The following is a 27450-nucleotide window of genomic DNA, read 5'->3' as shown; positions in this document are numbered from 1 at the left end:
TTGTTCAAGTTTTTCGTCATGTCTTGGTGTCTCTTTTTTTCTTTGTAGTCTGTATCTGCCTCTCGTTTTCACAACGAAACACACGACACACTATAAATTACTATACAGGGCCAGCACCTCTCTTCCATGCCCATACCAGCCAAGAAACTTGATATCAAGATCACAGAAAATAATACCGTCTAATCTGATATTACTTCATGCTCGTCGACTACACCTCGTGATAGGTTATCATGATTTATTTATTGCTCTTCCTCCCAGTCGGGGTTCTGTTAAGACATGTTAGTGTACTGCACGGACAATTGCGAATCATGGCGGTGCGTGCTTGCTTACCTTACGCAGAATCACCAAGCCCTCGAGCGTGCTGTTTAGGCTGATATACTGCTCGTCCTCCAGCTCTGCTCTCTCGCCGTATGCCAGGAGTACCGGCGTGCTCTGCGTCTGCCAGCCGGTGATGGTCTTGGGGCGGCCGGCCTGGCCGACGACGTCGACGGCCTGACCGACGCGGACGTTGACCTTGAGGGGCTGGAGGTTCTCATCGAGCGTCACCAGGAAGCGGGGGTGCATAGCGGTGACGATGAAGTACAGCAGATAGTGCGAGTTGGAGGTGATAAACTCCTTGGGGTCGATCATGGCGACTATGGTGGCCAGTAGACCGGCGGCCGCGACGCGGGACAGGATCTGGCGGTCGGTGTGGAATGGGTTGATGGACATGGTGCCTTTGCCCATGTGGAGGAGGCCCTGGGCGATGCGGACCATAAAGAGGGCGTCCTGATCGCGGTGGTAGTAGCTGGCCAACTGGCGGAGTAGCTGGGCCAGACGGGCGTTGTTGGTGCCGGCACCGAGCATGCCCATGGCGAAGATGGCATTGATGGCGACCTCGGGGTCGGTGTCATGGCTGTATCGCGACAGAGTGTCGTATACCTTCATCTGGGGGTTGCTAGGGCTGATGAGACCCATGGCGAGCGGGACGGCCTTGCGAATGTTGGCCTCGCCATAGTGCATGAGGTGGCCGAACTGCCGCAGAACCATTTCTTGGCCGACCTCCTCTCCCATGGAAACCAGAGCGATACCAATCACAGCGTACGCCTGGAGAAGTTCATCGCCCTTCTTATCGTCTGACTCCTCCTTGTGCTCGTTGCAGATGTGTAACATCTCCTGGATCTTGAGCACAGCACCGGTGCCAGCCCAGGCGCAAATCTCGGCCAGGACAGCGGTGGGCTTGGCCATGGGGTGTTCAACAGCCTTGAGTGTCTCGAGAATAACGTCAACTTCTTCCTGACGGCCAAAGTACAGAAGGCCAAGACCAAGAGCGAGGAATCGCGTCCACTTATCAGTGAGCTGGTTCTTGCGGTCCTCGTCCATGAGTGTGGTAACGATGGCCTCACTGACTTCGGGGTGAGAAGATCCAACAAATATCATGCCGCAGGATAGAGCGGCCATGGCAGAAAGTTGCATGCTCTGCGAAGAGTCGCTGACAATTGGCAGTAGGTGTTCGAGGAGTTCCTCCTTATTGGAACCGGCATAGGACAAGCCGAGGCCCATGATGGCAGCGGTGCGGACTAGTGGGTTACCTGTTTGGAGCTTCTCGGGATCGGCCAGAAGTGCGAGCGCGGGTTCTGATTCCACGCGAATCCCACTGTTCATGATGCCGATGGCGAGCATAGATCCAGCGGAAATCTCAACTTCGTTGGCATATGTGTAGCGGTCGATCTTGTCGAGGCCATTTTCTATATCCCACAGCAAGAGCGTTCCCATAGACGCAACCGTTGATAGCATACCATCGCCTTTAGTCTTCCAAACCCAGGTCTCCTTTTCGCCGTCCGTGAGCATCATCTTGTCCTTGCCAAAGCCCGCATTGACAAAGGCATTGACGAAGGCGGCCGCAAGGTTGTGTCTGGCAGAATCCAGGTTGGTCATGCCAGCAACACGGCTGCTTTCGAGGTGGCTCTTGTAGATGTCTTCTGTCGTTTTCGGCTCGAGAATGTTGAGCTCCTTGGCCAATGATTTGAAGTATTCAGCTAGCCTTAGATTCGACAAGCTGTTGTCAAGATGCTCGTCATCTCCAGGCAGCTCGAGAGCTATCCTCTGGCGCGCAATAAGGAAGGCTAACTGCTTCTTCAAAGCAGGATCCTCGGCCTTGACAAAGTCGGAGCGAATCAAGTCGTAATCGTGAAGTCTGATGGCTAAGACCATCGCTCGGGCGTACTGTTTATACTCTAGGTAGATCTTGTGGGCGGTGCGCAGAAACTGCTCGTTGTCGGGGTATGTTAAGAGGTTGACCATGCTAACCATGTACAGGCAGACGCGGGAGTAGGTATTCTCGTCGACGTGCTTCGGGATCTGATCGATGATCTCGAGTTCACTCATGAGATCCACTGCGTCCGCTTCCTGGTTGCTCTGGATAAACAGGGGAACCAGGGTTAGCGCGAGGTCGATGAGATCTTTGGTCGGCTCATCAGCGCTGATGCGCTTGCCGTAGACCTCACCAATCTCCAGCGCCAAGTGGCGAACGTATTCGTGGCCCCAAGAGCCAATATCGGATGTGGGCGCAAGAAGACGGAACTTCAGGGTATCTTGTCGGTCCTCGTCGGAAAATGTCATGCCGATGACGGAGAGAACATCAGCGAGAGATGTCTTGTCGTCGCCGGCGGGCCACTCCTCGTACAGGTTCGTCAGAGTTTCGTAGTGCGGTCTTAGAAACTTGAGAGGCTTCGGTACAGCCGTCATCGATGATGTGGAGGTCTTTATCGAAGTCTTCATGGCCTCAATGGCTGTCTTGTAAAGCTCTTTGTTTGTTTCCTAGCAATGGTTAGCTTGCGCCTTGCAAGTGGGCGGATTGAGCTCAATGTGCACCGTTAGTCGCTCGACCATCATGTCGAGTTCGCCCTTGAGCTGCTGATCTTCTTCGTTGAGCTCCTCCTCGGCGGCGGCTGCGGCCAGGTTAGCATCGTGAGAAGCGGCGCATTTGTCGCCATGGCCCAACTCACCATCCTTGTCGTCAGCCTTCTTCTTACCATTTACGACGGCAGTCTCATTCTTAGGGTCGTCAACAGCCTTTCCCTTTCCCTTGTCGGCCGCCTTGGGCAGATCGGCGTCTTGAGCCATGTTGACGACGATCTAGATGTGGCAGGCGCTGGTGGTTGTGAAACTTGAGGGAGGAGTCCTCTCAAGCAACGAAAAGGGTCGGGACAGTTGCGGCAGATAATAGTATACAAATTGGAAGCAACTGCGCAATCGCGGTACTGGGGCGAGCGAACGTGGTTGGTACGTTGGAGTTGAAGAGCGATGGAAGGTAATGGAGCCTTGTCAGCAAAGCTCTTGGAACCTGGCGTAGCAACTCTGCCCAGAGCCCCGGGGTTACGCGAGGCGCTGCCGCCTACGCCAGCTGGTTGTCGTCCCGCTGGAGTCACGTGTGGGTGTGGCGTAACGGCTCGATGATTAAGCCATGTATTTCACCACGCACGTATCGATAAGATCAGAACCTCTTTGGGCCCCAAATTTCTTCCACCCCGCCAAGACGCCTGCGTCGCCTACATAGCGAGAAAAGACTGCGCTTAACCCCCGAAATACAATATTCGTTGCATATCACTCAGTCGTCATGAAGTTGGATACCAGAGCGCTGCGTCATTTGGCAGCGGAGGACTGGCGAGTTCTCACTGCCGTAAGTGACGTCTGTTCACGCTTGCCCACCATGCCGACGTCTAACACATGGCTGGCAGGTCGAACTGGGAAGCAAAAATCACGAAATCGTCCCTACAGCACTTATCGAAAGAATTTCGCGATTAAGAGGTGGCGCAAGTGGTGTTCACAAAAGCATATCCGCACTCGCCAAAGTCGGCCTCATTGCCCGAGTCAAGGAAGCCAAATACGACGGCTACCGGCTGACCTACGGCGGCCTCGACTACCTCGCCCTCCATACGCACTCCAGCAAGAAGATCGTCTACAGCGTCGGCAGCAGAATCGGTGTCGGCAAGGAAAGTGACATTATGGTCGTCGCAGACCACAGCGGCGCGCAGCAGGTCCTCAAGATCCACCGCCTCGGCCGAATCTCGTTCCGAACGGTCAAGTCGAACCGTGACTACCTCCGCAACAAGTCTTCCGGCTCGTGGATGTACCTGTCGAGGCTTGCTGCTATGAAGGAATACGCTTTTATGCAGGCTCTACGCGACGAAGGATTTCCTGTCCCGCAGCCGCTCGGCCAATCGCGCCACACGATCGTAATGACGCTTATTGACGCCCACCCTCTTCGACAAATATCCCAAGTACCGGACCCTGCAGTACTATATTCCGAGTTGATTTCTCTGATACTACGCCTTGCCGAGCACGGGCTAATTCATGGTGATTTTAACGAATTCAATATCCTGATCAAAGAGAATAAAACGACAAATGAAGCTGGGGAGGAGACAATCACCCTCGAGCCGATTGTCATTGACTTTCCGCAAATGGTTTCCATGGAACATCAGAATGCTGAAATGTATTTTGATCGCGACGTAAACTGTATCAAGAGGTTTTTTCAGCGTCGGTTTCACTTTACAAGCACCCAGCCTGGCCCTTTTTTTAAGGATGCCAAAAAGATTGTCGGGAAAGGCGGTAAGACAAGACTAGATGCGACGGTGGAGGCGTCGGGTTTCACCAAGAAAATGTTGAAAGACTTGGAGGCAGCAATCAGAGAAAAGGGAGAAACCAGGACGGACCAGAACTCGGAGGATGAATCTGGGGAGGATGAAGAAGAAGAGAGCGAAACCGACGAGGATGGCTCTGGCGAAGAGTCCGGCCCAGTGGTCATTGGCAGAATTGAGGCAGAAGATGCGGCAGATGCGGCAGATGCAGCAGATGTGGTTAATGACAGCATGGCTCAACTTACAGTATAACACTTCTCAATGAAATGATAATACACCAGATGAGAGGTTAAAGCGTCCCCTACGGGAGCTTTCACAACTTATTTTTTGAAGGCTTTAATTCAGCGACAGGGATAAATGTACTACCTCGTCACTGCACCCAGTTTTTCATAAATAGAATACAGGACATCGACAGCCGTGACAAATAAAAAACAATATTAACACAATCCAGCAAGCGGATCAAACATCTGATAATAGAACATAATATGCTTGTTGCACATATAAAAGCTGTCACCAAGAAGCGGCAGATAAAGTGATGCAACTACCTGAGAGCGAGACATCCGTGTATAGGGAATATATCATGTGCACATCGGCACTCCAAAAAAATCAGCTGTAACATTAGAATTATTCGTCATCTGCTCAGTTGGCGGGCTCTTTCTTCACCATTGATGGCGAAGTCGGCACATTCTCTTTCTTTACAACGGCAGCTCCGGCATGATCGGCGTGAATCGTCGTGCCCTCATCGAACTCGGAAGTAGTGGGGGTAGAGATAGTAGCGTCAGTGCTCGAGCTTGTAGCCGCCCTAAACGGAAAGTTAGAAAGACGACAAGACAGTGTGCTTTGATTCATACTCGGAAAGACCGCGCGCGGTACCCGAGTGTCTCATAGCACTGCTGTCGCCATTCGACGAAGCTGACAAACCACTACACAGGGTTAGATGGCTGGAAATGTATGGGAATAAATAAAGGTACCTTCGAGACTGTGGAATGGAGCGGCGCCACTGCGAATGTTGATTATACAAGGTTGGGTTCAACCCAACCAGAGGGGTACCATAGGCACCGATGTTATATTCGTTGGTCCGGAATTGACGGCGCTCGGCAGTAACTCGCTTGAGCTCTTTCTGTGATGGGGTATCGGCGTAACGGATATTCATGAGCAAGCCCTCTTCACCAATGCCGACGCCGTTGAATTTTCTAATGATTTCATCACAGACGTCGCGTGTTTCGAAGCTGTGGCACGAGGTCAGAATAAGAGCTCCAAGACGATGTCAAGCAAGGAACGCTAACCGAGCGAAGCCAACGCCACGACTGTTACCCATACTGTCGCGTAGAATCTTGCTGGAAAGAATGGTGTAGCCAAGAAAAATGGTGCCAAGCTCCTTTGATAGAGTCAGTAATCATCCCGCCGAACAGAGGATAGTGCACGCACCACTTCGGTCAAGGTCTTGGGTAAATTGGAGATGTACAAATTTGTAGAACCCTCATCACCCTCAGCCTTGAGGCGAGAGTTGAATGATTCCTACGTAGCATGTTAGCATTGGCTCGACTGGTATCGTCGGGTATACCTACTCGCGCAAATCCCACTTCATATCCGAGCTTATGGAAGCCTCGAATGCACATTTCGGAGTCTTCCGAAGTGAAGAACTTTGCGAAGCCAAATCTGAGGATAATTAGTGTTTGCAAACGTGAAGACGCGAACTGATAGCCTACCCTTTGCAGGCACCAGTGCCAGTGTCAATGATGGCCTTGGAAGTCTCGACGGCGCCAAAACGAGAGGCGAAATGGAATAAAAGCTCGTCATCCGTGGTCGGATGCAGTCCCCGGATGTAGACGTTGCGGTTGCCTGGAATTCTGTTGTCAAGACTCTGCTCGATAGACTTCATCTGATTTGGTGGGGTGAAAACGGCAGGAACAGCTTTGGGGATGGCAGGCTCTTTCTTGAGAAGCTCATCAAGGGCGGCTTCCGAAACAGCAGAAAAGGTAGCTTTTGGAGCATCTGCATGAAGAGTGGGAAGACCAATTTGCTGAGGCGAAGGGGTGGTATAAGCAGATCGGTCAAGACTTGCAACGCGGGGGCCACTGTCGCGATGAGAGACGGCGCCGTAGAATGGCGTGGCGGGCGTAGACTCCGTAGTAGAGTATGATCCGCGACGATTTTCGAGACCAGGTACCTCTGATTGGCCTCTATCCACCCGATGGTGTCCAGTATTGGCACGTCCGGGAGTGTAAGGCATGAGAGGAAGAGGAACGCCGACGTATGGTGCAGCGTAGCTGCCATGCGGCATCGAGAAGCCCTGGTAGTGTGCGTCATTGCCGTGGCCCATACCGAGATGCTGGCCACCGCCAGGTATTGGTGCAAGAACAAATTGGCCATCGGAACCCATCATGAAGGCGTGCCCAGGGCCCATAGGAACGGGGCCAGCGCCACCAGGCATGCTCATGCCGCCGAGACCAATGTTGGCAAATTGATTTATCAAGGCGTTAGGATCACCCCCATGAGCCGGAATATGGGAATGATGAGCACCGCGTCCGTGGGTTGGTAGATACGAAGCAGCAACTGCAGAATTTGCGTCCATGCCGATGTCGTGAAGAGTTTGGCAGTAATAAGACATGCGATCACTAGAGAGGGCGATCCATGTTAGCATCGAAGGTGTGCAGAATGCTTGGACAAGGCACTGGGAAGATAGAAAAGTCCTGTGCCGTGTATAGAAATGGAATCGGTCGAAGTAAGGAGTCGTAAACATACCTGAGGATCAAAAGCAACAAGTTTACTTTTAACGAGGCTTAATAACCGAACAACCAGCCGCGAGTGCAGCAAAGATCTGCTTTGAGGCTCGGCAGTTAGCAACGAGACTTAGCAAGGACGAAGAGCCGCCGCTGGCATTAATCGTGATGAAAAATCAAAACCGCGAGAAAGAACAATAGCAAAGTAGAGTGTACAAGGCGCAGGAAAGGTAGGCTGAAACGACAGGGGGAGGTGAGAAGAATCTGAGGGACAGCACCTTTTCTCTGCGGGGGAGGAAAAAGTCGTGTGTTTTAGCCGGAGATGTTCGAATTGGGGGTTGGCAGAGATAACTGCAAAATTGGATAAGAGGGAGAGCTATCAAGCAAGATGAATGGGAATTTGACAAGGCGTAGAGAGTTGACGTGCGACCAATGTTTGGTGATGCTATGAAGAGAAGAGGAAGAAGAATGGGAGAGGGAGGAGAAGACGACGACAAATAAAAGGGACAAAGGTAGCACTGCAAGCGAGGCGGCTTACCTAAAGATGAAAGGGCGGCGGTGTCGAGGTAGTCACGACGCTCGATGTTGAGGCGGCAGGTGTTGAGGATGGAAAAGCAAATGGGGACGGGCTTCGCCTGCACGAACCGACGATGGCTGCAGAGGGAGGAAGAGCGGCGCAGCAGAGGCAAAAAATACTGACAAGTGCCAACTGATAGCTCTTTGAAGCGCCTTGGCTGCTCTAGATCGAGGAAATAAGATGTTTCTCGTTTGCACGGCGGTTGTGAATCGCCAGTCGTGACAGCTGCCAGGCGTTTTGAGGAGGAAGCGAACGACGGTCAGGGCAGTCGGTTAAGGGCGTTTTGTCCGCAACAAGATGGAGATATCGAACAATCAGCCTTCAAGACCAGCAACCTGTTTGTATTTCCTTCCGTCAATATCAATTTGAATAATCAGAAGGTCTGTGTCGTACCCGTGTAACCAGGCGTATCACCTATTGCGTGGGCTGAAGTCGCAACGAACGGCGAGAACCTGGCAGGACGAACGGCGCACAATGCAGCGAAAGCCCAACAACGTTCGACAACAAAGAGCTACCTGGAGCTGAAATGCCGAGTCGCTCGAGAGAAGATATAACTGCCAAACAAGAACGAGGAAAGAGGACGGTCCACAAACGCGCTACCATGCACTGCACTGTTGCGCGTGCACGAGCTGGGACGTACGAGTCGACCTTTGTACGAGTTGCCGATTTGTACGAGTACCGACTTGTGCGCGATAGAAAATAGATCAAGGAACGGCGGCAATCGGGCAAAAGTATGAGTATTTTTGCAGAATAACAATAAAAGACTGCAAAGTGATTAGTCTGGCAAACGGACGGCGGCGTTGCGCCTGTATGTATACTTACACTAGGCGGCGCAGATGCGTAAGAAATGCGGGAAACAACAGAACGAGCAGGCGAAAATGCGAATTAATTACTGCGAAAACAAAAACGACAATGCGATTGGGATATTCCTTGCTTATACGCCGGGAAATTTTATCTAAACGATTCAGACGAACTAGCCGGCCAGCCACCTGCTGCAGCACGAGTGGGCAACCCATTATCGTTTCTTTTTCCGTTGCTTCTCAGACACTCGCCGGAGCGGTGATTCGCCCCTTGCCAAGGTCAAGGCGTCGGCACGCCTCCCTCAGACAATGATCTCCCGCAACATTCATCTTGACCCGGCGGCCATGCGACTTCGACCATCTTTGGCAGGCGACGGGGCCACTGATACCTAGGTACCCCAGCAGTCTTGATGATGGATGTTACCCATCTACTCCGTACTATCTTTGACCCCGTCATGAAGAATTTCGTCGTCCCTCTTCTTCTCTCCTTTTTATTCGTATTTTTCTTTTCTTTTTCTCCTTGGCCACTAACTGTGGTATGCGTTCATAGGAAAAAAGGAAATCGATAAATGATAACTACTCATTTTCGAGCCCCATGGCACATTTCTTTGTTCTGCACAAAGTGGTACGCCAGGCCCCAAAAAAGCCCATGCTTGCTTTTGCTACCCATGCTTGCCCATACCAGTGTATTCGTATAAATGACAGACATTTTTACTGGACTCCTTGTTGCACGCTTTCAGCCCGACTGACCTGCGCCGACTGGTGGGCCGACTGTCAACCCCTCGAAAAAGCAAGCCCGGTATCACTTTTTACTGGCAGAAACAGTATCTGGACACAAAACCCCATCTATTGGTTTTGATGTGACGAAACAGGGGGGTTCCGTATCACAGAATGCCTGAGAATAAAAGGGAAGTCTCTCCCAGGCCACGGATTGGACGCTGGGTTGACTACTTTCTACAGGACCCCTGGAGCGATGGGAACCTGGCAGTCGGGCAGCCCGAAAGTCATTCCCCAAAGTATCGCCGAGAGTGTCGTGGAAGCTGAAGGCAAATTCTCGCCACCCAAAGCATTGAGCACTCGTTATGTTTTGTGCCACCGTAGATCTACCCTTGCGGACCGACCGACCTTGTTGTGTGCCTCATCTCGTGTAGCTTTCGCACATGTTCCTCCAGACCTTTGTCGTGGAAAGAACTGTCGTTAGCCAACAACGTTACATCTCCGCAGTGGATATGTTAAGGAGCTCGGTTCTAGCTCGATTCCAATTACTACCTGGCAATACAGATCATCGTGCCCATCTTTGTTGCCGCGAGCCATGCCCCCGCCCATTCAGCTGCTTCAGAGCGTCTCCCGCATCACGGGTCGTAACCCTCCTTGCTGGTGCGGGGGACAATGCCGTGACCATACCGTTTTCAGAGAAAATTTTTGGCCTCAACCTCATTGTCGCTCTCGTCTTGAATCTGGCAATTCGCTTCAGCTGAACAGTACTAAAACACATGGTCTGCCTGGACAAGACGAGTCTTCCGCGCAGCTGATTGTTGTGCACAGGAGGAACATCGAGCTCCGATATCACTCGGACATACCTTGTCTCTCATCTACATCGGATAGACACGCGGCTGGAAAGATATCACAGTCAGTGAATTACAACGACTAATCAGTCCTTGATGAATTTGGATCAATTCAAGCGCGAGTCGACCGATTTCCCAACCCCTTCATTGCTGGCAGGGAGGGCATATGACGACGAGCGTTATAGCATGATCCGTAGACAGATGAAGAACTGACAGAACTTGTCCAAACGACCGTCGAAATGCCTGAGGTGGCTCTCTGCTATGCAGTAAGGATGGCGCCACTTCGCGACAAAGTTCCGCGTCGGAATGGGGAGCCCCCCAAGGGCGGCGAGCGACCTCCCTTTTGACACTGGTCATACGGAGTTCTTCTTCACTCTTCTTTGTTTTCTCGGGGCAACGGCAAATGTGAGACCAAAGATTAAGCTCCGCCCTGAGCGCCACCCCAATCGATAGACGACTCTCGCTAAAACGAATCTTGCCACAATTACCTGCCTCCCGTGTACCCCTGTGTGTGGATTGGCCAAGGCAATATGCAACAGATGCGAAGGAAGCAGCAAAATTCACCAACGGGAGATGATCCAAAGAAAACGAAACGTATTACCATCTAGCTGATATGAGAAAAACAACAACAACAACAACAAATACGTTCAAAGTCTATGAGCATCCCTGATCATGTTGTACCCCATCCAAACCGTTCATTAATATGGTCATTTTAATTTCTCCAAGTCTACCCCGTGGGGAGCAAGCAGTCTATCTAACGAGGTGTGTCGCGATCAAGACCAAACATCCTCCTATGAAAGAACCAGGTTAGCATCAAAATCCAGCAAGTTAAAAGCGGATTTTTTAGCATCCAGTCAAGGCACGTGTTTCATTGCCCAAAAACATGGATATAAAGCACCGCACATGGATAGGTTGGTAGACGTACCTGGTATTGATTGGCGGCTCTCATCGATTTAACAACCTCGTCGGCCTTGGCAGGAGTGACCTTGCGGTATTCGGCAATGATCTGGGCAAGCGTAGTGTTGACCTCGCGAGCCATGCGGGCGGCATCCCCGCAGACGTAGAAGAGAGCCTTCTTCTGGAGCAGCTCGTGAACCTCTTCGCCGTTCTCCTTGAGTCGGTGCTGGACGTAGACCTTCTTGGCGGTGTCGCGCGAAAAGGCCGTGACGAGCTCGAACTTGTCGCCAAGGGCCTTCTTGTACTCGGTCCACTCCTCCTCGTAGAGGTAGTCCTCCTTGGCATTGCGGCTGCCGAAGAAGAGCAGCGTCTTGCCGACCTCGACACCGTCCTGGGCCTGCTTGGCCCGCTCCTGGACAAATGCGCGGAACGGTGCAACGCCGGTGCCGGGACCGACCATGATAACAGGGCGACCGGGGTCCGATGGCAGCTTGAAGTTAGAGTGACGGATGTGAACGGGCAGGTGGGTGCCGGTGTGGCGCGCGCGGGGGCCGACGATCTGGTAGGTGAGGTCGTAGACGTCCGACTTGGCGCCGTTATTCTGCTTGTCGGCCAGGGCGGCGATGAAATGGGTGGCAACACCGCGGAAGGGAACCTCCTGCGCTGGCAGCACCTGGGTCTCAACGACGGCGGTGATGGCGACCTTCTTGGGCTGGACGAGCGACGAGGACGAGATGGAGTAGTAGCGGGGCTGGAGCTTGTTAAGGCCCTCGATGAAGGCGGAGAAGGGAATCTTGTCCCACGTGGCGCCATCGCCGAGGACAGTCAGGAACTGGGCAATGTTGTAGAATGAGTGACCTGTCTTCTCGTGGAAGTAGTCCTTGTCGCTTCCGAGGCGCGTCATCTCGGCCTTGATCTTGTCGGTGGGCGAGAAGGGGGCGAGGGTCGAGATCATCTGGCGAGATACAGGGGCGCAAACCTCCATGTGGTAGCGCGCAATAGCGTCGTAAGTGGTGGGCGTAGGAAAGGGGACCTTGGCAGTGGGTTCGAGTGCCTTGATGCTGATGACGTCGTTGCGCTTGTCGGTAAGGCCGAGGGCCTTCAGGAACAGGTCGACATGGTAGCCGGCGTTGGACGGCCAGACAGCGATGTGGTCACCGGTCTGGTAGGAAAGGTTGGAGCCAGAGATGTCGATTTCCATGTGGATGCAGCTGCGGTCCTTGGACTTGAAGAGCTCACGCGACTCGGCGACCACAGCGGTGTAGGGGTTCTGGGCGTTGTAAGGGCCCTTGGGGGTTCCCTGGAGATAGTTCTTGTTAGGTTCGCCGAGGTAAACTTCCTCGGAATCGGCTGTCAGAGTCTCGCGGTCGACAATGGCAAAGGTAGGCTCGTAGATAGCCTCGCGCTCCTCGAGGCCCATGCTCTCGGCGAGTGCAGCCCACATGGGATCCTTCCAGGCGAGGAAGTCCTCCTCCATGGTACCGGCGCCGTCGTCACCTTCACCGGCAACGCCGATACGGGTTGCGCCGAGCTTGGTGAGGGTCTCGTCAACGCGGCGGACGACGGAGTTGTAGTGCTCGTAGGTGTTGTTGCCGAGACCAAAGGCGACGTACTTGAGGTTTTCCAGGGAGCTGCCGTTGGTAAAGGAGACGTCATCACTGCGAATGTGCTCGTAGAATTCGACAGCATTATCGGTGGGCTCACCCTCACCATAGGTGGCGAGGACGAACATGACAATCTTGTCCGAGGGGAATTCGTCGAGGTTATCGTAGTCGTAATCCTCAAGATCAGCGACCATGGTGTTGAGACCGTAGCGGCTCTTGCCCTCCTTGGCCAGACGCGAAGCATAGTCCTCAGCGGTGCCGGTCTGGGAGCCGTAGAATACGATGCAGTTCTTGTTGGTCTCGTCCATCTTCTCGATAAAGTTCCTGGTGCGACCTGGCTTCTGGCCGGCATTGGCCGCAAAGGAGCTGGCATAGGGGTCCTTGACGACGCCCCATAGTTTGCCCTTGGTGAAGTAGGCAATGGTGCCCAGGAGAATGGCTCCCAGGACTATGAGATCGAGAGTGTCAAGATCGGCCATTGCGAGGGTGCGGCAGGACAGGAGACGGAGCGGCGGCGGGGGAGGGACGATAGGAGAGGGGACGACGACAAGGCTATATGCTGAGGCAGTCCGAGTGCGGCGAGCCTCCTGTGCACGGCGGTAAGGTGATTATCCCAATATGTAAACAGTAGAGAGACGAAAGAGCGGGCAGAACGACAAGAGCGCTTGTGATGACTCCAGACACCGAGATACTGTTGCGCTCTGCAAAGACTAGAGAATGGAGAAATTTAGAGGACAGCAAAGGCGGGTTTGTCGGCCGTAGTGGATGGATGGAGGACGCTGGAGTTGGGGATTCCCGAGGAGGCCAGGTGGAGTGGGTGGGCTGATGTGCGAACAAAAAAAAAAATCCAGGGCTGGCTGGCTCGGCCGGAACGCTAGCTGAGCAACACCGCCGACGGCACAATAGAGTTGAGATCGGCATCATGGCGACGGATTCGAATCCATCTCGAACAGCCCTTCTTAACAGCCGGTTTGATTTTCCGGATGTCGGTCCCCTTGGGCTTTGGGAAGGACATGCCTCCTACTATCGTTACTGTGCGAACCCAAACGCCGAGATCGCGGCCGCCACTTCGACTTCCTTGGCTCGCACAGTACGGATCAATGTGCATCTTAGTACAGCTTACTGTTCGGACACCTCACCAGGAAACTCGCATACGCAGTACTACCACTCGCTGAAAGCCGCCGCCTGGCCAGCCTTGCCTACCAGTCGCACCAACGCTGTGGTTGGACTGAGGTGATGCGGAGCTACGACAGGACCGCTGGAAAATAAGGGTCTGGCTTACCGGAAGAAGCCTGCATCTCCGGTTCTATTCAAAAATTGGCATACTGTACGTTCTGCTACAGAATACGTAACGCTACAGACCTGAAGCTGGTCTTTGTGCCAGTGTCTAAAACCCGTCTCAAGGTTGCGACCTTCGAGTGCTAATCGCAATAAATGTGCGAAAGACCTACAAAGCGACAAGACCCGCCACGTTCAGAGCCTTAACCACGTACTCAGCATGTGATCATTGTGGCTTTCCAGCACCTTCTACCCGGCGCTGGCGGACACACTAAGGCTGTGCGGCGGAAGCCGCGCCATTCCTGGGCCACGGCCAACTAAGCGAAGCGGACAAACCTTGTCGCAATCTGACTGTACTGCGATTCCGAAATCGAAGCGACCCATCTGCTCATCGGCGAGAAAAACCGACATGACGCGAACCTGGCCAGTCAAAAGATTATACCACGCGATGCTCAAATTACTATGACTATTGCGTGGCTTGACTGGCGGCCGTTGCATGCCGATGGCGCGGACTCGCATTTCCGAGCCTCCTTCTTGCGGAAACCGCACATTAATTCCACCCAATAAACTAGCCCGGGGAAAGGCACCGCAAAACTTCCAGCACAGCTGTCGCACTGGCACACACTACAGTCTACACTGCGGAGTAAGTCCCCGCCAACTAGAATCTCTCGGGCGCGGGGACAGAAATTGTAGCTTCCTCCCCCGTTCGCGGGCCCGGGCGTTCACCATATCCGGCTCTTTTGGGCGGCATGTGAGAACAATTCCTCACGCGACCTGGGGGTGACCAGGCACAGCCGCAATAGATCGAGATAGAAGGAAAACCGAAAGACCACATGCTTTCAACATGACACACTGTCGACGCAGCGGACCCACCTGTTCCGGTCGCCTCGGACCATGCGGAGGCTCGACATTCCGATCGTGCTCCCGAGAGTGCGAGACTGCGGGGGTCGACCATGTCGGCCTCCGGCCACGGTGCCCCTTTTTTCTTGCCTTCCTTGCAGCAACGTTCTCGGCAAGACGACCGGGAGCTACATACGCGGACGAGATGAACCTGTCATCGGAAAACGGTCTCCGGCTCAACGCGGCCGTCGTCATATTGCTGTTGCTAGTGTGATTTCAACTTCCGCCGTTCGGCACGTTGCTGCGTGTTCCAACCAAGGACTCTGCTTTCCAAGACCCGTCTATAGTTGCCGGCGCACTATCATCGCCAAGAAAATACATTTATTCAACGCACAACAATATTTTCCCGAAAGACCGTGACTGGAACTGACTAAGGGTAGTAAAACGGCTATGACATGGTCGCTTGATTCCGCATTTATCTACTGATAATGATGCTATAAACTTCTTTAGACCAGAGGAACCTCCTGTGAAACGCAATGGATACCACCGCCGAAAATGCCCAACCAACGCGCATTGATGGGCACCACTTCCCTCTCTGAAAACAGCCTGCTCACCGTGTCCAAAGCCGCCGCATCCGCCTCTACGTCACCAAATTGGGAAAGTATCACGCCGCCATCCACCAGAAGATAGTTGGCGTAGCTAAAGACGGCGCGGGAGCCGTCGGGCGCTTCCTGCGCCACGCCCTGCAGCTGGCACTGTTCTGTGATTCGCGGCTCTAGCACCTCGACGACCTCAAGCGGCCGGCCCTGCGCGTCCGTGGCGGCGGCCAGGATCCGGCGCACCTCCCGATGCGCCTCGATCCACTCATCCTCCGCCTTGCTCTTCCCGGCCGGCACGTCACGCGGCTGGGAGCAAAGGATCACGCCGGGGCGGACGAACCGGGCCACCGCGTCAATGTGGAAGTCGGTGGAGTCCACGCCGTTCCGCCCGGGCACCCAGATGAACTTGCGCACGCCGAGATTACGGCTTAGCTCAGCCTCGACCTGAGCCTGCGTCCTACCGGGGTTGCGGTTTTCGTTGAGGATAGAGCTCTCGCTGGCGAGCATGGTGCCCTGGCCGTCGATCTCGATGGCACCGCCCTCGGTGACGATGGACGACGGGACGCGCGGGATGTCGAGCGCTGCAAGAAGAGACCTGGCTAGCTGCCGGCTTGCTTCAGAGTGTATTCTGTCTCCCCAGTTGTTGAAATTGAAGTCGACGCCGTGCAGCTTGCCGGCGTCGCTGACGGTAAACGTGGGCGCAAGATCCCTCATCCATATATCTGGGCAGCCGGTGCTGACTGTGCAGATGTCGATGGTGTGCGTATTCTTCACGTTGCTACCAGAGAAGCGTGCCCGGGCTGCCTCGAGGTCAGCTTCCTCGACGAGCAGTTTCACGGGTTCGAACCGTGCTACAGCCTCGGCAATGGCGGAGATGGTCTCCTTGACCGCGGCCCGCCCCCCCGGAACAAGGTCGAAGTACTTGATGCTATCCCCGGGCCAGGCAAAAAGTACAAACTGGTGTTTTCCATTTTCGGCAGGACGATGATACGCCTGTTGCTCCGACGAGGAATGAAGCTGCGCCATTCTGTAGCAATTTGATATGGATAGTTGAGAAGTCGTAGTGAACCGCCTTGAGTATCTTGCTGAATGTGTTTGATGAGGACAGGGCCAGAACGAAGTCGAGGGGCCAGATGAGGCTTCATATAAGAGTTGCACAGTGTAGCGACCTGGAGCCTTGAGAAGCCTGTTTCTTATGGGAAGCTGCATGCGCCATTGCTGCATGTTTAACCTAGGGGCCGAAACAGAGTTGGTCAAGCCGTAGTTTGTCTGTTTAAACTTGACGCCTGCTGGCCGATCAGCGTGATGCGCCCGATGCGCTTTAGGCGGCATGCCCGCGGGACCCGGCGTCCGCGGACCCGGCCCAGCCAAGACAGTAGTTCTTAACGTTTCTGTATACTCCGTGTTGTGTTTTTCGTACTCTGGACTAGCTTTCTCGATATCTGCTTCATGCTGTGAAAACCGGCGCCCGCGTAGTCCGGCGGTAGATATGAGGACGTCGGGGAAAACGGCGAAGACCTGTTGGCTACAGCTCTACTTTGACATCATTGATCTGGAAAGTTATTGTGCTGCGTGTCTGGATCTGGATGTATTCCTCATGGTGCGCAAAACTAGGACTAACACTTCTAGAACAAATTGATGAGCACATTATGCTACTGTATGTTGGTGCTGTTAAGCCTAAGTTTCTAGTCGGTTTTTTTTTTGGGTTGATTTGGTCTTTTGTTGTTATACACTACCTAATCATGAACCCTGAATTTTCTGATGACCTACCTAAGAGACTCTAGTCGGTGATGTTTTGCTAGGCGCATGATAGCGAAGTGGAAAGACCTTGTCCGAGACAGTAAAATCTATCTTGACAGCATGTTTATTATAAACTTTATTGTCGCTGCGCAACTTTGATAAGTGTCCTGCTATTTTGGTTTCCTTGTTAAACACACTTGCTGGAACTTCAGGCTCCGTTTGTAGGAGAGAGCCTAGCGTGCAATTGGTTAACCGTTTATGAAATAACTCGGTTAAGGATGCATCCCCGAAGTATAATATTTGGTGAATTACTAATAGTAATAGTTCAAAGGTAAGATTTCTTGTGCATTTTAACTGGTACCAAGCATTGATATGTGACTGGAAACGTAAGCGTAGACCCTACTGGTCGAGCTAATCGCTAGGCTGCACGGGTACACTTTCCCTTCTATTCATCAATCAAATGGTTTGAGAGACGTCATCTATCATCGCATTGATGCTGGCGCTACAAACAAAAACTGGCGTTTAAAGCGACACTGTAGTCAGGGCGGCATTTATCGTCTGTATACTCGCCGCCGCAGCCGCGCTGCAAGCCTGAGCTGCGCCATGCGTCTCTGTGGTGCTTTTTCCGTGGCAATCGTCAGCCTTTTGCTTCATACCCAAGACAGCTTCGCAACGCTCAAGCATGACTTTCAACTCCCGCTCCTTCTGGATGCGACACTCGACGAATTACGAACTGGTCTTGATGCGGGCCGCTTCACCAGCATGGAGCTGACAAAGGCATATATTGCTCGCATCAGAGAAGTCAATGAGGATCTGCATGCCGTTACCGAAATCAACCCAGATGCCCTAGATATTGCTGCAGAGCTGGACCGGGTACGGGCACTCGCCACTGGTCCACTTCATCCATTACACGGGATACCAATCTTGGTTAAGAACAACATTGGAACCGCTGACAAGATGAACAACACTGCGGGATCGACGGCCCTCCTTGGAGCAAAACTCAAGCAAGACAGTACTGTTGTGAGCAAGTTACGCGAAGCCGGTGTCGTCATCCTGGGAAAGTCCAATCTCTCCCAATGGGCGGGCTCTCGCAGCCTACAGGCGAGCAACGGCTGGTCCGCGCACGGTGGTCAGACAATCGGCGCCTACTTCCCGGAACAGGACCCTGATGGCTCGTCGTCTGGCAGCGCGGTGGCCTCATCAATCGGACTAGCTTGGGCATCGCTAGGTACCGAGACATGGGGATCGATTTGCGATCCTGCCCACGCAAACAACATCGTGGGCATCAAGCCGACGGTCGGACTCACCTCCAGGTTTCTCGTGATTCCAATCTCGGAGCACCAAGACACCGTGGGACCCATGGCCCGCACCGTCAAGGACGCGGCATACCTGCTTCAAACCATCGCCGGACCTGATGGCAAAGACAATTATACAGAAGCGGCACCGAAGACGCGACCGGACTACGTCGCTGCCTGCGACAAGGACGCACTCAAGGGCAAGCGACTCGGCGTGCCGAAGGATTATAAGGCTATGTTTCCATATATCTCGGCCGATGTGTCGTTTGAAGTCTTTGAGTCTACATTTCAGCTGCTACGCGACGCCGGAGCGGAGGTATTGGAGCACATCGAAATGCCTGGGGTGGAACTCATGAAGAGGGCAGGCAGGACGGGAATTATCAGCGGTGGTGATTTTATGACGGATCTACCCAAGTACTTGGATAATCTGGAGACAAACCCAAATGATATCCACGATCTGTCCGATGTGCGCGCATTTACGGATCAGTCATCAACTGAGAGCGAATTCGACTTTATGCTGTTTAACATGATTTTGAAGCGCAACATCAACAATACGATGCCAATCTGGTGGGAATACTACAATGAACGATTCTATCAAAGCAATGAGTTGGGCCTGATTGGCGCCATTCGCAACCACACCCTAGACGCTGTCATACTGCCTTCTCCTATTGCGACAAAAGTCGCCATACAGGGCGCACCGGTGGTATCCGTTCCCATGGGCCACACCGGTCGGAACACGCTGTATCATCGCAACGAGGTTGACACCCTCAACAACATGGGGCCGAACCACCCATTTGGATTTGGGTTTGCGGGTGACTACTTTTCAGAGGACAAGCTGATTGGCATGGCGTATGCGCTGGAGCAGCTCACACAGGTGCGCAAGACGGTGAAGCCGCACATCCAGCCGAAGACCGAGTTGAAGGACGTGGCAGCATTCAAGAGCGAAGAGCTGTAGTAAGCTGGCCGCATGGCACTGTTGCATCATACAAAACTTGCGCCTAATACGCAAGCATAATGAATCTTGTTTAAATCAAAGATCAATTACGCTTTCGCACAAGCTGCTATGGTACATTCAGGGTGACTTAAGCCGTCGTTTCCGCCTCGTCATGTGAGGCTTTCCACTCCTCTACCAAGCCTTTAAAGTCCTTTGGAAGATATGGCGTCGTCATCTCGGCGAACCAGCCCTTCTTTCTGTTGTTCTCGAGCCCCAAGTCCCGCAGCAACATGTCGACGTACGGCAGGCCCTCAAAGACAAAGTCCGGCAAACTGGCGCCGTAGCCACACGGGTATCGCCACCTCCCCCACTGCGTGTGCAGCATGATCTCGTCGGAGATCTCGTCGGGGGTGCTGGCGAGGCGGTCGAGACGGCCAGAGAGGAAGGCGGCGATCCAATGGCCCTGGGCGGTGGCGCACACGGCCGTGTTGATGCTGGACACGGCGCCAGCAAAGGCGATGCTGCGAGCCGCAACGTGGCTCGACGGCACCATGAAGCGGTACAGGCGCAGCGGCTCGCCGGTCGGCGGGGTAAATCGCAGCTGCGGCTGGTTTCGCAGCCGCGGGAACATGCGCAGCACGTCCTCGTCGGCTTTGACGTTGAGCTTGGCGAGCTCGGCGTCGGGCACGTCGAGACCGAACTTGTGCGGACCGAGACTGTCGAAGCGGATCGGCGACTCCTTTCTCCAGCCGGTTGAGCACACGACGAGGTCAGTGGGTAGGCGGGTGCCGTCCGCTAAGACGACGGTGTTGCGCTCCATGTGGTCGATTTGGCCAATGTGAACCCTGATGCGGCCCTCCTTGACGAGATCGAAAAAAGGCGTTTCGTAGTTGAGAATGCTCAGGCCGCTACCGATCCAAAAGGCCGAGTTCCATGGCTTGAGCTTGCGGACGGCCGGATGAGCGTCGTAGCCGTTGGCGGCGACGACGTCGGCGGAGAGAACGCGCCAGAAGAGGTCGACGAGCATGCGGCCGATGGCGGTGCCGTGCAGCAGCCGGCGCACGCGACCGAAGCCGTCCTCGCCGCCCCACGGGCATGGTGCCATCCACGTCATCCACCGGATCAGCAGCAGCTGGTCGAGGCGCGCCTTGAAAGGGGTGACGCGGGAGGGCGCGATCCACACAGGCCCGTGGCCGTTGTCGCGCACCACCAGGTCGACGGTCGCGCCGGCGTGGTCCTGGACCAGCGCGTAGGCGACGTCGTACGCCGACTTTGCGCCGCCCACGACCATGGCATTCTTGATCTCCGTCTTTGCGAGCTCCGGGGCGCGCGCGCAAAAGTCCTTGGCGTGGAAGATGGGTGCGCCGAGGTCCGCGGCGCCCTTGTACGTCGGCATGTTGGGCGTCGACGTCAAGCCGGTGGCCAGGATGAGCTGGCGGGCGATGACGGTGCGCGGCTTACCGCCGTCCGGGCCGGAGACGGTCAGCCGCCAGGTGTTGTCGCCGGCGGGCTCGACGACTTGCACGCGGTTGTGGAACTGGATGCGGTCGAAGAAGCCAAAGTGGCGGGCAAAGTCGGTCAGGTAGCGATGCAGCACGGCACCGGGGATGTGGGTGTCGGGCGGCACGCCATAGCGGTCCTCGGACATGGGGAAGTCGGGGTACTCGTAGGTGCCGAGCATGTTGTTGGACTTGAGGCCCGGGTAGAGGCGGTTCTGCGACCAGGTGCCGCCGCAGCTCTCGGCGCTCTCGAGCACGGCCAGGGTCTTGTCCGGCATCAATTGGGACGCGGCCTTGGCGGCGGCGAGGCCGAACCAGCCTGTTGACAAAATTTACAGATTAGCCTGCGATTGCTCCCTATTGGTCAAGTAGGAAGGAAGGGTCTTACCGGCGCCGACTACGACAATGTCATAGGCCTCATCCATGCTTGCCAGCTGTGTCTCGGTTATGGCCTCTGGGGTATCTGCAGCTTGCTAAAGAAAGCGACGACTTTTGTAGGAATTCTTGACAGTAGAAGAGGGGAACTCGGCAGAGGAGGGGATCAGGGTTGCGAGTTCCACGTGCGGAGACGGGTATTTATTGATTCATTTGCTCGATATTTCCCGAGTCTTCAGAGTGCAAGGCATTCCACTTGCGCGGCGCCGATCCCCCGCACAACAGTGGCTAGAGCTCGAGACCATGTTTCTTATCGGTCCCTTCCCGCCGACGGATGCCAGGGTTAGATTGGATGGATGCATAATTCCGCGCAGTGTGACGATATGGGGGGGTGGGAGGAGGCGGGGGGGCAACACCCGAATCATTCAGTTGAACCAGCAGTTGGGGGGGAATATGAGGGGTGTCGCATTTCTTTGGTGGCGTCAAGGGTGACTCTCAACTAATAATATGAGACGGAGGGAGGCTTGTTGTGTTGGCAGAGACATGCATGCGAACTCTGACAGGTGCCTATGCTAACGGAATTTGGGGTTCAGCTCCAGCCATGCAATATGATAGTTAGCGCTAGGAATGGCGCGCCAGGGTCAGCCACGACAGAGACTCGAGGCAAGGCCGGGATGATTAATGAAGGTGGACAATTCGGCAGATGAGACAGAGGAGTTGGTGGGCTTGGCTTCGTTGTCGAATTGTGAATGGCAAGGTTATGCATATTGACGTGGGCCACTGAAGACCAGGGTATGGGAGAGGAGAATCAGGATCATGCCACGGGTGCGTTGGATAGAGAGAGGGCTTTCGTTGACGATTACGGATACTGCTCGATTTAATCTCAAAATATGTACATACTCTCCATCACGTCTCGTACGAAATCAGGCCATCGATGGTGCCCGCATGCAGGCCGCCCGTAATGGCAATATCCGCCGCCGTCGTGTGTATCGACGCGTCACTCAGCAGGTAGACGGCCGCGCCGGGGGGGGGGGGGGGGGGGGAGCCACATCTGCTCGCCCTCGCGGCGGACCGCCTTGGCCTCGCGCACGCGTCGCGTCATCTCCGAGTCGACGAAGCCCGGCGAGATGGTGTTGACGCGGACGCCGCGCGGCGCGAGCTCGACGGCCAGCGCCCGCGCGAGCATCATGACGCCGCCCTTGGACGCGTTGTACGCGGCCATCCGGTAGCCGGGCAGCGCGATGTGCGCCGACTGGCTGGCGATGAGCAGGATGCTGCCGGGCTTGCCCTGCTTGATGAGCTCCCGCGCGACGAGCTGGACGGTGAAGAAGGTGCCGCGGACCTGTTCACATAGTCAGCGAAGCAAAGCAAGTAAAGGCGAAAGAAGACGACCAACAAGGAGGGCATGAAACGTACGTTGATCTCTTGGATCCGGTTAAACTCGTCCCAAGTCTGCTCGATAAACGGCTTGTCGATGGCGATGCCCGCCGCGGGGACGCACCCGTCGACCGTCTTGAACTCGTCGAGCGTCTTCTGAAAAGCCGCCTCGAGGCTCTCCTGCTTGGTGACGTCGGTCTGGACGTACAGCGTCTTGGCGCCAAACTTGTCGCTCAACGTAGAAAACTCGTCCACCGGCTTGTCTTGAATGTCCCAGACGGCGACGTTGCCGCCCATCTCGCAGATGGCGCGCGATATGGCGAAGCCGATGCCCTGGGCGCCGCCGGTGACGACGTAGGTGCGGCCGGTGAGCTCGAACCGCGGGCGGACGTCGTTGAGTGTGTCAGGCATGACTTGGAAGAAGAGGGGATGTACTATGAGGTCGAGTCGACTAGTTAGAAGATGGTCGTTGGAAGAAGGGGAGCTTGAGTTGTCGGACGGTTATCATGTCCAAGCTAAGCAGCCTACCGATAAAAGGCAATACTTGGTTCACTTCCGATCCACACCCACTCGTACTGGATGCTAACTTGAATCGATCAGCCGCTAATAATAAACTCAATTAGTCTTTCCTCTATCGTCGGGTCGGAACTATTTCGTTGGAGACAGACCTTGTTGGACCCCGCCCCCGCTCCCGTCCCATGTTGTCACCATCACCCGCCCCCCCTCCTCCAAGCCTTGGCTCTGTATTTGTCATGATGCAGGTTGGACACGGTGGGTGGCTAACCGGAGCGGTGCTCTGTCCGAAACAAGAACAAGGCCATTGCCGTTCCGATTGTCACGCTGTCAACAACGACAACACTGATAAGTAGCCGACGAGGCTGGGATTGTCTTGAATTGAAACGCAAGGGAGACTCTTCTTGGCAACCCTTGAAAGCGATTGACCTCGAACAAAATGTATGCCGACATTAGCCAACCGCCCGCTCCGCTGCCCTCAGCGCCGCTTCAGAGGCTGGCAACTGGCATCTCGCTGCAGCCGCCGCTGACGAGGCGCGGCTTCGGTCCGGGCCTGATCATCCTCACCACGGGGGACGAGTACGACGAGGAGGTGACGCATCGCGATGATGCTCCGACGCCGGTGCTAAAATGGGCCGAGGAGGGATACGCGGTGGTCCAGATTTCCGCCGCCGCGATTGCATCGTCCGGCGCTGAAAAGGCCTCCTCCGTGGCCGTGCAGGCTCTGAATCGCTGCGACGCTTGCAAGCCAAAAGACAAGGTTGGCATCGTGTGTAAGTGGCAAGCGATGAGACTTGATAAGCGCACGTTGAGAATGATGCTGACAGAGAGACGCATCAGGCTATTCTTCGTCTTTATGGAACTTGACCGCCCCGGCACTGGACAGCGCCGCTCCCGGCATCGCAGCAGCAGTCATCTACGGGGACGACGAGAACACCGAGAGTCTCTCGTCACCCTCCACGGTACCGTCGCTGAGACACATTGCCGGTGCAGCAGTCAAGGAGCCCAAAGCCCCCAAGCTCGGCGTCAAGGAATATCAGTATCCCACCGTCAAGGGACGCCGGCGATGGTTCAGCCCCGGCCACGCCGACTTTGACTACTCGGCGGACTCTGTCGCGCACACGCGCAGTCTGCAGTTTCTGAAGCCCAAGATGGACGGGCCGTTGTTTGATCTGGAGAGCATCTGGGAGGAGCACACGTACTACGAGTTTGCCGACCGCTCGGTCGAGCACACGATGAGCACCATGGTTCAGGAGCCATATGTCAACCACGTACCGACTGTAGGTGAACTGGAAGCCCAATTTGGATGGATTGGAGACTGATTAACTGAGAAATAGTTGACTGGTGGGATTGGAAGGTTGAAGTTGACAGACTTTTACCGGCACAACTTCATCTTCAACAACTCGGCGGACACGAGCCTGGAGCTTGTAAGCCGGACCATCGGCATCGACCGCGTGATTGATGAGTTTATTTTCAAATTCACCCACGATCGCGAAATCGACTGGCTGTGAGTGCTGACCTTGATTCTTTGACGTCCCTCCTTCCCAGCTGCGCACCATGTTACTGACTCTGCTCCCTACCAAAGACTCCCCGGCGTGCCGCCCACGCACCGCAAGGCCGAGGTCCCCTTCGTCGCCGTCGTCAACATCCGCGGCGACCGGCTCTACCACGAGCACATCGCCTGGGACCAGGGCACCACGCTGCGCCAGCTCGGCCTGATGCCCGACCACCTGCCCTTCCCCTACCCGGTGGCCGGCGCACCGGACGGCGCCAGGGTTGAGTATCGCGTCCCGGTGCTCGGGAGGGAGACGGCGGATAAGTTGCGAGACCGCAAGACGGTGCCTTCGAATGAAATGTTTCAGTTCCGGGTGCGGATAAACGGGGAGTAGCCACTCGGCAGGCAGAGTAGTGAAGAGCTTGATGTAGCCTGGCCTAGATGACGAACTTGAACCAACATGTACACTATCAACGTGACACTATCAACGTGCGAGTACTGTTCTAGTGCAGTGGATACAACGAACAAGACGCAAATTGAAGATGCCCACCATGCCATTCTGATGGTGTATCGTTGTCGCATGGGGTGCATATCATTCCGAAATCCCTGCATGTCAGTCGAGATAACCACAGCGGACGAACGGTCGGCTGTGTTCCTCCACGATAAGGGCGGGTAGTGCACCTGTTCCGATCCGCTCGGTGGCGCGAACTATTGAACCATCAACAACTGCAGATCACTTTTTATCGGCCGACGACCAATTGCCTAGTTGGTATTGGTTCCGGGCCCAGGGGCGTGGCGGACGACGCAATGTCCCATGGCTCAGTTGTCCTGCTAGACAACGTATCGTCGATGTCTGCTTGGGAGGGATGAATGGATCTGAATTGCTGTTCCAAGTACATGGGACTGACCATAGTTCTGGAATCTCTGATACGAATTCATGCAAAGAGTGTGACAGTACTATGCAAATGTCAAGCCAGAGCCATCAGCGTCCTGAATTCTGGGTTCACCGCATCAGTTCTTGGTGAAATTTGAATATTTAGATTATTATGAATGCACTATTTACACTTCTTCGCTCTTATTTAATTACTTTTTCTTGCCATCTTTGCTTTCCTTCTCAGCACCCTTGCCGCTGTCCTTGCCATCCTTGCTCCCCTTTCCCTCTGAGCCCTTCTTGTCATCATTACTCTCCTTGCCATCCTTGCTGTCACTGCTGGCTTCCTTCTCGGCAGAGTCGACGAGATCCTGCGCCTCGCTTGCCTTCTTCTCCAGCACCTTCTTGAGCTCCTCCACCGTCTCGCTCAACAGCTTCTCGCCGTCCTTCCTGTGCTCGCCCGCCACCTTACTAATCTGCTGCAACTTCGACAACACCTCGCCCCCGTCGGGCAGGGCCTTCAGGTACTTGTCCAGCCCCCAATCACCGGCCACCTCTTTCCCCTTGGACGCGGCCCTGTCCGCCGCGCCCTTGACGTACTTTTCCAAGTCACCCAGGTCGCCCGAGTCGACGGCCGCCCGGGCCTTGTCAAACAGCTCCTTGACGTTGCCCTGCTTGAGAGCGTCGGCGTTGCGCTCGATGAGCTCCTTGGCCTTGGGGTTCTTGTCGAGGTACGGCTTGGCGGCGTCGAGGCCCTTGCTCCAGGCCTCGTCGCCGAGCTTCTGCAGCTGGCCGACCTTGTCGTCGATGAGCGTCTTGGCCTTGGCGACGTTGGCCGCGCTGAGGCCGCCGGCGAAGACGTCCTTGACCTGATGCCACGTCTCGTCGACCTGCTTCTTGGCGTCCGGGCCGTACTCCTCGCCGAGCGCCTTGAGCTTGTCCAAGTTGCCGCCGAGCTTTTCCTTGACCTGTGGGTGGTTGTCGACAATGTCCGACAAGGCGTCGTTGGAGAGGTCAGCAAGCTTCTTGGCCAGGTCGGCGAGCGTCTCGTAGGCCCGGGTCGCCGTCTGCATGCTCAAGCCGGCCTTGGACAGCTCCTGGAACTGGCGGTAGCCGTCGGCGATGATGTTGTTGACCTCGTCCTTGTGCTTCTCGCGCACGACCTCGACGTCCTTGAAGGCAGCATCGACGAAGCCGCGGCCGCCGGGGACCCAGCCGACGTACGAGTAGGCGAGGTCCTTGATGTAGCTGATGGCCTGGTCGGGCTCGGGGGTGGCCTGCTGCAGCTTGGCAGCCGCGGCCTTGTACTGCTTGTTGGCCTCGACGGCGGCCTTGTTGATGGTGCTGGCAGTGCGGCCGGCGGGGGTGAAGCTGTAGATGCCGTAGAAGAGAAGGGCGCCGACGACACCTCCCGCGACGCCAGTCGCGAGATGAGATTGTGAGGCGGACGAGGTTGAAGATGACGCCGAGGTGGATTGAAGACGGACGTGTCGTGGCCCTTGTCTGCAGGTCTGGATTGACCTGCAGCGCAGAGCGCGGGGAGCAGCGGATCTGGTAGATGATAGCATTGTGTGAATTGGTGGGATGGTGATAGTAAGGGTTGGTGGTGGAGGACAAGAGCAAGCCAGAAAGCCGTATTTATAAAGACCCAAGGGATAATATGGGCAGAGTGGCTGCAGCTTCAATGACGTACATCTCAAGAGCAACGGTCGCTCGGGCATTGGAATCGCTGTGTAACTCAAACAAGCTTTGGCTAGAACCTTGGTTGAGTACAGGCCAGGTTAAGCCCTTTCTGGCAGTGACGCCATCATGACCGACACGACTAGCAACCGCGGGGCCCGGGAAACTG

General features: G+C 55.0%; 10 protein-coding genes across 10 annotated transcripts; 3 read left to right on the top strand and 7 right to left on the bottom strand.

Annotated features, from left to right (window-relative positions):
- Window positions 1–239: 239 nt before the first annotated feature.
- Window positions 240–3105, bottom strand: ISF_04738 (26S proteasome regulatory subunit rpn1; the record flags this gene model as incomplete). Its single annotated transcript, XM_018848343.1, has 4 exons — window positions 240–266; window positions 331–2799; window positions 2854–2930; window positions 2988–3105. The coding sequence occupies 4 exons, from the start codon at window positions 3103–3105 to the stop codon at window positions 240–242; spliced, it is 2691 nt and encodes an 896-aa protein (XP_018704678.1).
- A 493-nt stretch (window positions 3106–3598) lies between these two features.
- On the top strand, window positions 3599–4871 carry ISF_04737 (RIO kinase; the record flags this gene model as incomplete). The annotated part of the gene is made up of 2 exons (XM_018848342.1): window positions 3599–3661; window positions 3720–4871. The coding sequence occupies 2 exons, from the start codon at window positions 3599–3601 to the stop codon at window positions 4869–4871; spliced, it is 1215 nt and encodes a 404-aa protein (XP_018704677.1).
- A 387-nt stretch (window positions 4872–5258) lies between these two features.
- Window positions 5259–7194, bottom strand: ISF_04736 (RNA binding protein MSSP-2; the record flags this gene model as incomplete). Its single annotated transcript, XM_018848341.1, has 7 exons — window positions 5259–5421; window positions 5471–5542; window positions 5591–5848; window positions 5906–5997; window positions 6048–6137; window positions 6188–6278; window positions 6329–7194. The coding sequence occupies 7 exons, from the start codon at window positions 7192–7194 to the stop codon at window positions 5259–5261; spliced, it is 1632 nt and encodes a 543-aa protein (XP_018704676.1).
- Window positions 7195–11057: 3863 nt separating this feature from the next.
- ISF_04735 (NADPH-cytochrome P450 reductase) lies at window positions 11058–13264 on the bottom strand (the record flags this gene model as incomplete). The annotated part of the gene is made up of 2 exons (XM_018848340.1): window positions 11058–11075; window positions 11210–13264. 2 exons carry the CDS (start codon window positions 13262–13264, stop codon window positions 11058–11060), a joined length of 2073 nt encoding a protein of 690 aa, XP_018704675.1.
- Window positions 13265–15409: 2145 nt separating this feature from the next.
- ISF_04734 (peptidylarginine deiminase-like enzyme) lies at window positions 15410–16528 on the bottom strand (the record flags this gene model as incomplete). The annotated part of the gene is made up of 1 exon (XM_018848339.1): window positions 15410–16528. The coding sequence occupies one exon, from the start codon at window positions 16526–16528 to the stop codon at window positions 15410–15412; it is 1119 nt and encodes a 372-aa protein (XP_018704674.1).
- Window positions 16529–17845: 1317 nt separating this feature from the next.
- On the top strand, window positions 17846–19492 carry ISF_04733 (glutamyl-tRNA(Gln) amidotransferase subunit A; the record flags this gene model as incomplete). The annotated part of the gene is made up of 1 exon (XM_018848338.1): window positions 17846–19492. One exon carries the CDS (start codon window positions 17846–17848, stop codon window positions 19490–19492), a length of 1647 nt encoding a protein of 548 aa, XP_018704673.1.
- A 127-nt stretch (window positions 19493–19619) lies between these two features.
- Window positions 19620–21395, bottom strand: ISF_04732 (Flavin monooxygenase-like protein; the record flags this gene model as incomplete). The annotated part of the gene is made up of 2 exons (XM_018848337.1): window positions 19620–21289; window positions 21359–21395. The coding sequence occupies 2 exons, from the start codon at window positions 21393–21395 to the stop codon at window positions 19620–19622; spliced, it is 1707 nt and encodes a 568-aa protein (XP_018704672.1).
- Window positions 21396–22342: 947 nt separating this feature from the next.
- On the bottom strand, window positions 22343–23133 carry ISF_04731 (NAD(P)-binding domain protein; the record flags this gene model as incomplete). Its single annotated transcript, XM_018848336.1, has 2 exons — window positions 22343–22687; window positions 22762–23133. The coding sequence occupies 2 exons, from the start codon at window positions 23131–23133 to the stop codon at window positions 22343–22345; spliced, it is 717 nt and encodes a 238-aa protein (XP_018704671.1).
- A 541-nt stretch (window positions 23134–23674) lies between these two features.
- Window positions 23675–25124, top strand: ISF_04730 (LEA domain protein; the record flags this gene model as incomplete). The annotated part of the gene is made up of 4 exons (XM_018848335.1): window positions 23675–24008; window positions 24076–24515; window positions 24573–24742; window positions 24821–25124. 4 exons carry the CDS (start codon window positions 23675–23677, stop codon window positions 25122–25124), a joined length of 1248 nt encoding a protein of 415 aa, XP_018704670.1.
- Window positions 25125–25813: 689 nt separating this feature from the next.
- On the bottom strand, window positions 25814–27169 carry ISF_04729 (hypothetical protein; the record flags this gene model as incomplete). Its single annotated transcript, XM_018848334.1, has 1 exon — window positions 25814–27169. The coding sequence occupies one exon, from the start codon at window positions 27167–27169 to the stop codon at window positions 25814–25816; it is 1356 nt and encodes a 451-aa protein (XP_018704669.1).
- Between the last annotated feature and the right edge of the window lie 281 nt (window positions 27170–27450).

The sequence above is a fragment of the Cordyceps fumosorosea genome, assembly GCF_001636725.1.
Source record: "Cordyceps fumosorosea ARSEF 2679 chromosome Unknown scaffold_10, whole genome shotgun sequence".
Taxonomy (NCBI): domain Eukaryota; kingdom Fungi; phylum Ascomycota; class Sordariomycetes; order Hypocreales; family Cordycipitaceae; genus Cordyceps; species Cordyceps fumosorosea.
The sequence above is the reverse complement of the archived record's forward strand: the minus strand, read 5'-3'. Positions and strand labels throughout refer to the sequence as shown.